The following is a 13,980-nucleotide window of genomic DNA, read 5'->3' as shown; positions in this document are numbered from 1 at the left end:
CTCATTCTCATGGATACCCAAGTGTCCGGACACCCAGCAGAATGAGACCTTTCTTTGTCTATGCAAGTGCAGCATGGTGCTGTAGATGTTCTGAACAGTTCTATCTGCTGGATACTTGTCTACAGCACACTGAGCGAGTCAGAGCATATGAGGAATTTGGATCCACATTTATGTTTCATGTGATCCACAGCTTTAAAAATTGCACGAAGTTTGCTGTCAAAGATAGTAAATGCCCAAGGCAGGTGGAACCTAAAGACAGAGGCAGGAAAAATGACAGAACAACCGACGGCATCCCCCTCTTTGGACCCCCCGTTGTATACCACATTACAGTCCTGGTGGTGGTTGTTGGGATGTTTAAGGGGGACTAAACAGCTAAAGTCATCAGTCCCCCATTCCAAAAACAGGCGAGACAAAAATTTACGCAGCAGGTAAAACCCCAAGGGGGGAGGAGACGCCCCACCCCCCAGTCACTGAAAGAACACCAATGTGGCAGCGAACGCTAGAGACAAGAAGAGAACAGACGAACACCGGACAGAAAGAAACGGAAGAAAAGAAGAGAGCCGGAGACTGGTTGACTGACCATGAGAACAAAAAAAAGGAAAGAGTCAACCATCCAAATACACACTAAAATCTGCAACCAATGAGAGACTCGAGGACAGTACAGGTCCACGGCCGTGCTCAGTTTAGGCCATTTAAATCACTACTTTTCGCACCCTCTTTCTAGTACCTGAGGGGCAGACAAGTGCACCCCATTGTAGATTATAGAGCCTTAGATAAAACAGTTGTTCTTTAGTCAATCCCACTGCCTGAGCTGTATACATGTTCTGGCTGGTTTCAGGAAGTGAAAATTTTCACTAACCCAACCCTACTAGCCAAAGCATAAAATTTTGTTGAGGCTTTTGCCACAGATTGGAATCTTTATGAGTACAACTGAGTCCCATTTCAGCTGTCTATGGGGATAAAGTTTTTTAAGATCTGAAGTTTGGTGATATGGCAATTTTAATGCAAATTTTGACAAATATCCTCAATGCCTGATTCACTGTTAAGCAATCAAAGGTGAGCTTTGCACAACCCCAGATTTCCTTCTTAAGTCACCAAGTCTCCACTCGGGTTGTCAAGAGTAGACCAGAGCGGCACGGATGCCATCCAGTCATGCTCACCTTCAAAGAATATGAAGGAAGTAACTGGATTTAATGCCACAATCAACTTTTTCTGGAAATTTATCTCTAGCCTTATTTAGATGATGGCACTCCTTGTTGACTTCAGTAGAAAGGGGAGGAAATTTGAATTGGGCTCTTCTAAGCAAACAGAATTCCAAGTCCTGTAAGTAGTCTTGGTAAGTGGCCCCCTGTTAGCAATGGCTGACTTTAATGGGAAATTCACTGTTCAGGCCAACACACTGATGGCAGTCCTTCAAGATGATGATGCTAGTGGGACCTGACTGATTGCATACACTTCATATGTCCTTTCTTTGATTGAAGCTAAATATTCTATTTACGAGCTAGAGACTCTGGACATTTTGCCTGTAGTTGAGAAGTTCAAAATCTATCTTGAACATTATCCATTCTTGTTACAAACACATAACCAGATCCTCAGCTGGGTGATGGCTAGACCATGATCTACTGGCTGTATAGCGATGTGGGTGGTCAGTAATTCTGTCTTCAAGTTCCAGATGTCTTACTATTTAGACATTGGGGAACAGCAGGATATTGACCTGTAACTGGGCAAATTGAAGAAGAGAATTAAGAAAGGAGAAACTGATAGGCAGTATTTTATGAAGAGGAATATTCTGTGCTCCCTCAGGAAAGCCGCATTCATGGGTAGTCATTTGGGGATCTTTAAGATGAGAATGAAAATTAGGCAACACTTCAGATGGAAAGCTATGGAAAAGCAGATCAGAGCCTGATATCGGGGTGTACGACATATGGTCTAGCAGGCCAGCATTAAACACTTGTCAGGGATTACTGGCATCATAAGTCATCTTGGGAAGGTGGATGCTTCGTAAGCAAGGCCCTACACTATAGATTATGAGTTAAAAATATTGCCACTTCCTTCACCTGAGCATCCTTCCACAATTTCTGCTTTGAAGCTGCTACTGTCAATAACGCATTACCGTATTACCTTAATATCTGTCATTTGCAGAACAAGGAAACCACATAAACCACAATTTACACGGTCCCTTAATTGTACTCCACATATGGACACCCCCCTCCCAATAGTTCCCTTCTGTGGTTCGGATGTACCTTCAATATGGCTGAATCAGGTTCACATGCAAACTCCTACCATCCTTATGTTAACTTTCAGACCGAAACCCCCCCCCCCCCCTCCCCGCCCCCCCTTGTCCAACTTGGGGTCTTTCAGTACTCTTTTTCTGGAGAAAGCTGATGCTACACAGATTTGTGCTAACTGAAAACAGACAAAAAATATCCTGAAGTTCACCAATGTGAAACCGGAGTGCCAATATAATGCTGGGAGGTGGCCAATCCCAATAACACTGGGTGACAAGATTTGGGGTAGCAAGACAGAGTGGGGGGTGGGGGGTTGGGGGGGCAGGTGGAGGGGATTTGGCTTCATACAATGTAATAAGAAAACTTTAGCCCAGGTTTGGAGGCCCAGTCCAGGTCCTCCGCTTCATGACGCTGGTCACCCTGTTTGAAAGAGATTCAAACCATGTGGATTTTTAGGGATCATGTTTCCCTGACTACATCGTTTCATTAGGATGATGCTTCCCTGCGAGTCTGAACTTTGTAAAATGACCACTAAATATGGTCCTTTTGTTGGAAACTAGAGGGGCAAGTAATCCTTGATGTGTAGATGTATAGATTGCAATCATATGCTTAATAACTGACAATTAGGACTCCGTGTTTATCACTGAACACTCCATGAAAGCAACCTCTGGCAGCTCTATTGGCATATAGTGAGATTCCCACATGGAATAATCAATCAATTTCAACTTTGTGTATATACTGGAATATGGTGTCACGATTCCACAACCATATTACTAATGTGTGCATGTGCGAGTCCCGGTGTCTCTCCCTTCCTGGGCTTTAGAGTTGGGTGGGGAGAAGTTGTGGTTCAATTACATCATGTCACCATGCCATAGTGATCATTTGTCAAACAGCCCTGGTGTATCCTGCCTGTGCCATCGGAGAAATATACATGCTCACAACAACTGCTTGAGGCATTGCAGACCTGGCTTTCGCATTGCGGTGGTCAGGGTGTATACGTGGACAAAGAAAAAAAAAATTCCCGGATTTCCCGGTTAAAAATACACATTCTCCCAGGTGAAAACACACATTTTCCGAGTTAAGTGTCAGTATACTCTTGCTCGACACTGTAAAACGCATCAATCCTTTGAATGCTTATGGTTTTATATACCGACTTAGAATTTCCCGGCACTTTAGACAACGAAACTCCCGGAAGGGGGAGGGGAGGGGCATGTATGCTGCATATTTTTGTATTACAAAGGTATTAATCTGAATTCCACCAAACACCGCATGTTACTTCCGAAGCACTGAAAATGAGATTGCAATGCGCTTTTGTAAGCCAGTCATAGCTGATGTCACTTGATCTCGCCCGCTGATGACAGCATGAGACATGTGATGTAGTCAGCCAATAGCAAGATCTGTCTTAACTAGAGCGAACACACAAATGAGAAAAGTTCATGGTTTAAATTAAGATACATCACAAAAACGTTCCAGTAAAATTTTTAATAATGACGTAAATGTCTGATCTAGGCTCGAAATTCTTCTAAATAGTTGTCCTCAAAGCGTTGATTTTTAAATGGAGTCAAACACTTTGTGATTTAAGAAACTCATCGAACATAGTTCATCTTGCAGGAAAATTTGCTTTGAATGTAACGCTTTTCAAACCACCATTCGCAATATTTTCCCGCGACCTGTTAGAAATAGGTTTGTTTCAGCAGTTGCAAGAGAGCGCCAGATAACAGGCGTCACCTTGCTTACGCAGCTACGATGACGCAGGAAGCCCATATGTTTGTACGTGTAAAACATTAAAAGATCTACATTATGTCATAAAAGAAACAAGACATGGATACTCCAAGAGTATCTGAAATTTGTGAACCACACTAAAATGCATAATTTGGCTTAAAGTGCACATTCGTATGTTCATACTCGGATGTAAATTTTCTTGGAGTACCAGTGCTGTATTATCTTGTTTGGTTCTTTATTATGGTATAATGCCATGCACTTGAAATGTAGCGAACAGTTGAAACAGGCCAAGAGTGTTTCGTTTCAACTAAACTGACTGCCTCAGCAGAAAAGATTAAAAGCCAAATCTCTTTAGCAAACTGACAAAAATAACTTCATTGATCTGCAAGGCAATTAATGCTTGATTATAAAGTGGAATTAAAATCTGAAACTAATAACATATTTTAACCTTCTGTTACTAAGCGAACATATTTTAACTCATTTGATAGCTCCCAGCCACAAAAATCCGTTTTGTTTTCATTTAACGTGAGAGCAATAAACGAAGAGGAAACAGCAAAATCACTGAACGTAAACACAGGTCACATGGAGACGACCCACCTTCCAACCAGAACTCGGACTGCTCTGTGCATCAGCCCCAGATTTACTATATTTCTGAACCGGGGCATTGTTAGGTAGTGGCGCCCAGCCACACTTCTGTAACCAGAAGCGGGACAAGGTATTACTCATACGCAACTAAACTGCGCATGCACAAAAACCGCCCGCAACTGCTCAAATGACTTAAACAGTTGTCACGTCATACTCATCGGAGGCCGGATGCAATGTGTTATTATGAAGCATTGCATAGTTTTCCTAAGCCTTCAACACACTGTGCTGTTGGCACACGCTTGTATGAGCACTGGGTTTTGTTGTTGTATACGGCGCATTTCCTTTGCGACTTAAGTTTTATTTTCGTTTTTTTCCTCTCTTTCATGTTTTGTTGCTGCAGTATTATTCTGCAGTAGCGGGATATAGTAATATCCTTTGTTGGAGTATTGGTTCTTACCAGCCAAATTCACAAAAATTTAATGGAAAACCAATACAATGAAAAATTCCCGGAATTATAAACAATTCCCGGGCTTTTCCCGGTTTTCTCCCGGATGAAAAAATTCCCATGTTTTTCCCAGATCTCCCGGTTGTCCCGGGTCGTATACACCCTAGTGGTGCAATTGTGGCCCTCCCCATTGAGCCATCGATGAAGAAATATGACCTGCTGTCACATTGGCCATGTAGGGGGTTAAAGTGTCATGTGCCCCAACCAGATGAGAAACTGGGCTCATCAACTAAATTTGCCACCAGAATATTATTTTGGGTCCTTCTTGCCTCAGTTTGGGTTGTGTGAAGGGGAGATTCTTTGCATAGAATGAGGGATCCTAGCAGCCTATAAACTATTGTGTAGCAGTGAAATTTGGGTATGGACACTTTGTTAACTGGGTTAAAAGATGGATGAAGTGAGTTGTATCATCATCTGGACTGTGATGCATGTCTGTGCAGGTGCTATTGACTGGGTTAAGAAATCAGTATATGTTTTTTATTCATTACTGACTAGTAGTATAGTATCAATGTTAGTTAACTTTGCTGATTGAATGCCAGTGCTTGTTGTTTTTGCCAAGGGCATTTCAGATAATTTGTAGCCATGCTTATTGCTCATGTTTTGGCTATTGCTTGTTTTGGAATGGTCCTTTTTGGACTGTTGTGTGTTTTTTAAACCTCTGGTTACTACTGTTTGGGATTGATTTTTGGGATGGAGCAATCTGGATTTGAAATCATAATTAGTGTGTTGTAATTGTTTTAAATGCGACTAATGGTGGGAGATATTTTGGGTATTTCTTTCAAGTATGGTATTGTCAGTTGGCTAGTGTGAAATCTGATCAATTTCTGTTGAAGGCATTCTGTTCTGTATTTTTTTTAATGGCCGTACTTTGATCATCACTATGATTTGGTATAATATGTTGTAATTATTTACTGGAGGTCAGCCTCTTGATTTTGAACTGTCAGTTTCCATCTAGGTTATGAAGATGCTGATTAAATGTTATTGCACACCTCTCAACCCAGCGCCATAATTATCAACTACCACATGACGCACATTTTCCACAGAATATCAAGAGTGAAACACAATAACATCTGTTAAAATTCAACTGCCAATTATGATATAATCTACCTTATATAGGTAAGTGTGATATGTCACAGTCACATTGACTCTGTCAATCCCTCAATGAATGGTACTTTTAATAAATCTTGCATATATTGCTGTTCTTGTGGTCTGGCTAACCCACCCCGCAGCTGTATAGGAACTACTACTTATGGCCTTTGTTTCTTGGCAGTGTGGTGCTGTAAGAAAGTGTTAACTATTATGAGATACTAAATGAATTTGACTCTTCCATATAAACCCTTTTAGTAATTTATAGATAAAAATTCTACTCACCAAGCAGGACAGAAAAAAATGCATATAAAAGATATTATGTATACAAGCTTTCGGAGCCAGGGCTCCTCCTCCTGGCAGAAGGGTTGAAGGGCAAGGAAGAGGGGTGAAGGAGAAAGACAGGTGAGGTTTAGGAAAAAGAGGTCGAGTTCGGAGAAGTCACCTAGAAACCTGGGTCACAGAAGACACTGGACAGGATGTGAATGGGAGACTAATTGTTGCGACTGCACCGGGCAAGATTTGAAAACCTGAGAGCTTAAAGGTGAAAGAAAGGGTAATATGCAAGACAGAGATAACTGATAAAATATTGTGCACGAGTTAATAAGAGTGGAAAGCTAAGTGCACTTTCATGATAAGAGATGGGAAAGGGACAGTGAAAAACTGACAGGTCAGGAAACGAAAGATGTAGAAAACTAAAATGGAGTGAAGAAAGGAATAGTTACTGTGAAGAAATGCTGAGAGCCAAAAAATTAGTGTAAATTAATGCCAGTTGTGTGGTGTGAACCAAGGACATGTTGTAGCACCAGTTCCCACCTGCGGAGTTCTCAGAATCTGGTGTCTTGGGGAAGAATCCAGACTGCCCATGTGGTGACACAGGCACCATTACTGTCATGTTGTAGTGCAATAGCATATTGTGTGTTGCCAATATACACCCTCTGCTGATGCCCATTCATCCTAACTGATAACTTGGTGGTAGTCGTTCCGACATAAAAGGCCGAACAGTGTTTACATAACAGCTGATATACGGTGTGTCGTTTCACAGGTCTCTCTCCCTCTGACAGTAAATGTTTTGTCAGTTACAGGGTTGATATAGGTGGTGGTTGGAGGGTGCAGAGGGCAGGTCTTGCAGCTGGGACAATCATGGGTAGGAGCCATCATGTAGGGAGATGGGTCTGACAAAGATACTGGAGAGCGACAAAAAAAACTAATTTAGTTTGACAGAATGGACCTCATTTCAGGGCATGATCTTAGGAAGTCATGGCATTATTAATTGGCTACTTCGACAAAGCTCCAGGGCCTGATGCAATTCTAACAGATTCTATTTTGTGTTTGCGGCTGAGTTAGCCCCTCTTGTAACTATAATCTATCCATCATGCCCAGTGGTTAGAAAAAAGCACAGTTAACACCCAGCTACAATAAGGGTAGTAGAAGTGATCCACAAAACTACCGTCCAGTATCCTTGACATCAATTTGTTACAGAATCTTGGAACATATTCTGAAGTCAAACATAATGAGGTATGCCAAACAGAATGACATCCTCCATGCTAACCAGCATGGATTCCGAAAATATAAATGATGCGAAAACCGACTCACACTTTTCTCATATGACATAGTGAAAACTTTCGATCAAGCCAATCAGGTATAGGCCATATATATCAATTTTCGAAAAGCATTTGACTCAGACCCACATCTACACTTATTGTCAAAAGTATTTGTGACTATATTGAGGACTTTTTGGTATGGAGGATGCAGAATGTTATCTTGGATGGAGAGTCATCATCAGATGTACAAGTATTTTGGGTGTGCCCCAGGGAAGTGTGTTGGAACCCTTCCTGTTTATGTAGCACATTAATGAGTTTGTGAATAATTTTAATAGTAACCTCAAACTTTTTGCAGATGATGCAGTTATCTATAATAAAGCACTGTCTGAAAGAAGCTGCTTAATATTCAGATACTTATAAGATTTCCAAGTGATGCAAAGATTGGCAACTTACTTTTAAATGTTCAGGAATGTAAAATTGTGCACTTCACAAAATGAAAAAAATGAGAAAAAAACCAAAAAAACTTAGTAACCTCTGACCATAATATCAGTGAGTCACTGTTGGCATTCGCTAACTCATACAAATACCTGCGTGTAACACTTCGTAGGGATATAAAGTGGTAGATTTCAGTTTATTGGTGGAATACAGGAGAAGTGCAATCACTGTGCAAAGGAGACTGCTCACAAATCACTCACATGACCATTCTAGAATATTGCTCAAGTATTTGGGACCCCAACCAAATAGGACTAACGAGGTATTCAACGTATACAGAGGAGGGCATCACAAATGGTTACAGATTTGTTTGATCCATGAGAGAGTGTCACAAAGATGCTGAAGTAACTGAACTTGCAGACTCTTGATGATAAGACACGAACTACCTCAAGAAAGTCTATTAACTAATTTTTGAGAACAAACTTTAAATGACTCCAAAGATATACTACGTATCACTCACATAGTGGGGACAAGATTAGAATAATTACAGTATGCAGGAAATGGAACAGGAAGTAACCCTTACAACTGTTACACTGGGATGTACACTCTGCCAAGCCCTTCATAGGGGTTTGCGGAGTATAGAAGTAAATGTAGATAACACTGATACGATCAACGCAGACATGTTGTGCTAAGAGTGGATGGAGCTGGAATGCAGGTTGGATGTTGTGAATGTTTGTGAACCTGGTGTGTGTGAGGTTGTGTATGTCATACCCGAGGTGTTTTGAAGTGCTTATTATTGAATGTCATTGTTGCCACACAAATCTTGCTGTCACAATAGCTGGAGGTAAGGGAGAGGGAGGCAAGATGCAGAGTTGAGTTTATTGTTGTGCCAGCTTCAGAGAGTGGCTAGGGTGCGCCATGCCTGACCTCGTAGTCAGAATTGCATTTTAAAGCTATCAGCAAGTTAATGAGATATACAGTTATTTATAGTATTCTTTGATTTATTTTTAGATTTTATATTTCTCAAGATGTCTTATAAAGAAAATGAACATCGGCTACAAGAACTAATAGAGAAAGTTTTAGAAAACTGTTCAAATGCTAGTTCCTGTGACTCTGAGAGTGAAGAAAAGATTGACTAAATTTCTCAAAGAAGTGAAGAAAGTGATTTGGAGCAAGAGGATATTTTGGATGATTCAGAAGACCCCAAATCTGTGTTAGCGGTTCCTAGTCAGTCACGTGAGTTATGTGGAATTTTTTCTACATCGAAAAATGGTACAAAATAGATGAGGGATTGTCCTAGGCAAAGTGTTTATATTCGTTCAGAGAATATTAGTACCAATTCTCCAGGTGTAAAAGGTGCTGCAAAACAGAGACTGAATGTTGGAGTCTTTTTATAACAAACAGTATGTTGAATACTATACTACACATACAATCAATCAAATAAGGAATATCAAGGGAAAATATCCAGAAAATAAAGAGCAGTACCACATGAACGATGCAACTTTGGAGTGTTTGAAGGCATTTATGGGACTTTTGTATATAGCAAACCTAAACGGCTCAATTGGTGGTGTACAGATGGTACTGGAGTTGCAATCTTTCGGACTACAATGTCACTGCAGGGGTTTCACTTACTCCAGAATTGTTTGAGATTCGATGATACGAACACTCAGGATGAAAGGAAAAAGACTGACAATCTAGATGCTATAGGAGATAATTTTGTTGAAAATATTTAACAACACTATATGCCTTCTGAGAACATTACAATTGATGAGATGCTGTTATCTTTCTGAGAGAGATTTCCATTCTGTGTATGAATGCCAAACAAGCCAATCAAATATGACCTAAAAATATATGCTCTTATAGATGCGACGACATTCTATATCCTCCAACTGGAAGTATACTTGGGAAGGCTGCCACCAGGACATTACCAGCTTGGTAATAAAGCATATGATATTTTAAACTGTTTAGTGGATCCAATAACGAAAACAAATACGAATTTGACATTCGATAATTGGTTTACTAGTTACCCTCTTATGATCCATCTCTTGCAAGAACATTCATTAACTTCTGTTGGCACAGTTCATATAAACAATACAAGTGTACCTGATATTTTCTAAAAAGGAACAGAAGTATATATTTCTCGATTTGGTGTCATACGAATGTAAAAAAAATAAAGTTGTGCTGGTCATGTCAACTTTACGCTGTGATAAAAACATAGACCAATTGACAGGTGTGAACTGAGTGCCACTTATGATATTGCCCGCAACAGCAAAGGTTGGCCTATGACATTTTTTTATGGTATACTCAATATGTCTTCCAAGGGAAATTCGAAAGAGGATTGCTAATCAACTGGGAGAAACTCATCGCCAGTTCCAAAAAAATGACTGGTAGATACGTCAAGCGTGGTGACTATACTGGGGGAAAAAAGGACAGGAAAATAAAACTTTGTTGTCTGAAGTGTGAGAAGCCAATATGTATGGAGCACACGATTTTTATGTGCGGTGAATGTGCTGATTTGTATGTGTAATGTTGGTGCTGAGCTAATTGATCTCATATAAGACCTTTTATTTTCTTTTTCTGTTTTATATTAGAAGATAATATCATTATGTTAATTAATCAAAGAAACTGAAATTTTGTATGAAAAAATTTGAATCTTTTGAAACGCGTACTTTTTCTGAGAAAGTATATACACTTCATTATTTCACCCCCCCCCCCCCCTCCCAAAAAAAGTATTTTACTTATTCATCTTGTTTAATAGACACCATTATTAATATCCCAAGTAAAAAATACTTACTACATGATTTAAAGTATCAAAAATTCATCATCAGAGTTTTGGCTATTCATACCCACCTCGTAGCTGGTGTAATGATTTCTCACCTCATTCATGCCATGTCAAGGCACATGTACTCAAACAGACTAAAAAAATCTGGCTTTATGAATCTTATACACCAAAACTGCTTGTACATGTTAATTTTTTCTGGAGCCACAAGGCTGAAGTTGTGTAGTTTCTTCTGAGATACCCTCCATAGCTAATGACTGTAGAGTTTATTTGCTGGTCTACATTCTATTCAGAATACTGACAACGGTTTCAGTGTAATATTCAAATAATATTACTTTTTCAAAGCATCTCTTTTGTAAACTGTGAGATTGCTATGCTTCATATTATTTTTTAAGGCTTCAATTTACACAGGCATTTTTACTGCTGATAAGTGTACAGCAACATTTTTGTCATGCTGCATAATGTTAACTTGTATTTACTCCACACAGAAAGTCTGCAGTGTCAAGTTATTGGCCCCTTTCTTTCTTTTCTTTTCTTTTTTCCTCTCAATTGCAGTACATACACTTTTAATATCACACTATTTCTGTCCTTCACTACCTGGTGCCCTATTCTTACTGACAAGATGTGTCTTCCCATTCTTTCATTTGCACTAACCTCATTTTACAACAACAAAAAATTAACAAACATGGATAGTTTTTATTCTCCTCCTTGAAGATTGAACTGTATACAATGAAAACATTTCAACAGGTGGAAATGTGGATGGACTAATGCAAAACATCACCAACTATTTAAAATATTGATATTTTATTGTTTAAAGCAATACTGAATAAAGTAGAAAATGCACACCACCAAAATCTAACACAACAATTCTGAACAATTACTTCAGATAATAGTTTATTTATTCTCCTGGTTGACCCAGTTTGCGGAATTCTGCAATCTGCAACCCAACTGCATGTAGAATTGATCTAGCGTCAGGAGAGGGTGCATCTACACCCAGGGCATATCCACATTCACGAATAAAGTATTCCACATCTGCTTCTGATTCTGTTTCTCCAGCTGTCAGCTGACACTTATTTGCAAGCTGGGCAAGTCTTGCCTGCTCTGAACTAAATGCTTCATCCAGGTCAAAGAGCTCCAAAGAAGGAGGAGGGAGCTCTCTGAATGATGGTGGAAATACCTATTGAAATATAATAAAATGTAATACAGCATAGACTAAGAAGGAAATCAATTAACACATTATAAGGAAAAATTACATTATAAGTTCAAAGGTGCACAACATCAGTTTAAACTCACAGCTGCTTGAAGAAATGGAAGTGGTGTTTCAAACTGAGGTGTTATAAGTCTGAGGGGTTCATGTTTCACGTTCAATTGATTGTAAGCTTCAATCGCATCTGCCACAATGCCTGTATGTATGGAGAATAAACGCTGATCAAACAACTTCGTGTAATCCATTGGTATCTCATCTGTCGATTCCTGTAAGCATACACGTGGCCTTTCTGCCAACTTTGCTGTGTCTGGTATCATGTTGTAGTCTGCTATCTGCAAAGAATGAGAAACATTTTGAGATTTTCACATATTGTAGTAAGAGACACTATGTGTAACGAGTATGAATTCCAGATATCTAATATTAGCTGATTATGATGTAACATCCATTGAAAAAAAGCAATAGCGTTGTATAATATGTTCTGAGGGTTAGTGCTTTAAATTCTCCTACATAACTTTCTTAATGCATTTTCAGCTTATTAATCTACAGTTATGACAAAATGTCATATTTTGTTAGTGGGTAACAGAGTAAACAATACAATAACTGAACAGAATATACCAACAAGGGAAAACTGAACTATAGCTTTTAAAACCTACTTTTCTTACAGTTCATATTGTTGTAATTTACTTCATTTTATTAATGAGTTATTTTATTATAAAGCAGCAAATCATTTTCCAAATTGTAAATAGCAAAGCGTATACATGCACTAAATTCCTTCTTGTTTACAGCGTTTGGAAACGTAGGACTGCATGCTGAGGATTGTTAAGCTTACTTTTATATACTCTGGAAGCAAATTCTTGTTGGAGCTTAACTCCAAATCCAGTTTTCTGCAGTCCACTATCAACTCTTTTCACAATATTTAACATGTGTGGCACACACTTAGCCTTCCATTCTTCCTTCAGTTCAGTGGAATCAGCACCTTTCAAGTCTTAGTATCTCATGCCATGCCATTCCCTAGTATTTGCCATAATTAGTTAATGTCTTGACTGATTGTAAGGAAATTAAATTCAGTGCTTTGGAAGTTTATATTCTTTTTGTGCTGTCACCGCCAGACACCACACTTGCTAGGTGGTAGCCTTTAAATAGGCCGCGGTTCGTTAGTATACATCGGACCCGCGTGTCGCCACTATCAGTGATTGCAGACCGAGCGCAGCCACACGGCAGGTCTAGAGAGACTTCCTAGCACTCGCCCCAGTTGTACAGCCGACTTTGCTAGCAATAGTTCACTGACTTCTACGCTCTCATTTGCCGAGACGATAGTTAGCATAGCCTTCAGCTACGTTATTTGCTACGACCTAGCAAGGTGCCATGATCAGTTTCTATTGATATTGTAAATCATGTACCGTCAAGAGCTACGTTCTCCATTAATGGATTAATGTTAAGTATTTCACCAGCTACATCCATTTTTCTCAATTCTAATTCCCTTGTCATGATTCAGACCTCACGCCAGCCTGTGAGAGCTAAAACACGTGCCTTTCGACCTCCTTTAGTATCAAGATGTTGGCTCTCCTGCCAACCACAACATTGGCGACGAGAGTAAAAGTGTTCTTATTGATATTGCCCTGATTTACTTGTGTAATGGCTTCGCCACAATCTCCAGATATACTGTCCGAATTTTATCGCTTACAGAATCAGCAGACGCAGGCCTTACTGGATGCCCTTGGACAGCTCGTCCAGGGTCATCATGCGATGCAAAACGATGCGGCAGCAGCCGCTTCACCGCTAACGCAGCCACAACACACTGTTGCACCCACTTTTCGACCTTTTTATGCTGCACTGGAAAGCTGGATGGAGTGTTCACGCCAATTTGGATTCCATCTCGCCGCCTACAGAAT

General features: G+C 39.7%; 1 protein-coding gene across 1 annotated transcript in view; it reads right to left on the bottom strand.

Moving 5' to 3' along the window:
- Positions 1-11,557: 11,557 nt before the first annotated feature.
- LOC126279008 (intraflagellar transport protein 52 homolog) overlaps positions 11,558-13,980 on the bottom strand; it is a 74,038-nt gene continuing 71,615 nt past the window's right edge. Inside the window, exons 6-7 of the mRNA XM_049979387.1 lie at positions 12,175-12,420; positions 11,558-12,058 (exon numbers count right to left, since the gene is read on the bottom strand). Coding sequence (XP_049835344.1) covers positions 11,780-12,058; positions 12,175-12,420 — 525 coding nt within the window. The 3' untranslated portion in view covers positions 11,558-11,779. The remainder of the gene's footprint in view (positions 12,059-12,174; positions 12,421-13,980) is intronic.

This window comes from Schistocerca gregaria, chromosome 6 (assembly GCF_023897955.1).
Source record: "Schistocerca gregaria isolate iqSchGreg1 chromosome 6, iqSchGreg1.2, whole genome shotgun sequence".
Lineage (NCBI taxonomy): Eukaryota > Metazoa > Arthropoda > Insecta > Orthoptera > Acrididae > Schistocerca > Schistocerca gregaria.
Note: the sequence above shows the minus strand (reverse complement) of the source record. Positions and strands in the feature narration are given on the sequence as shown.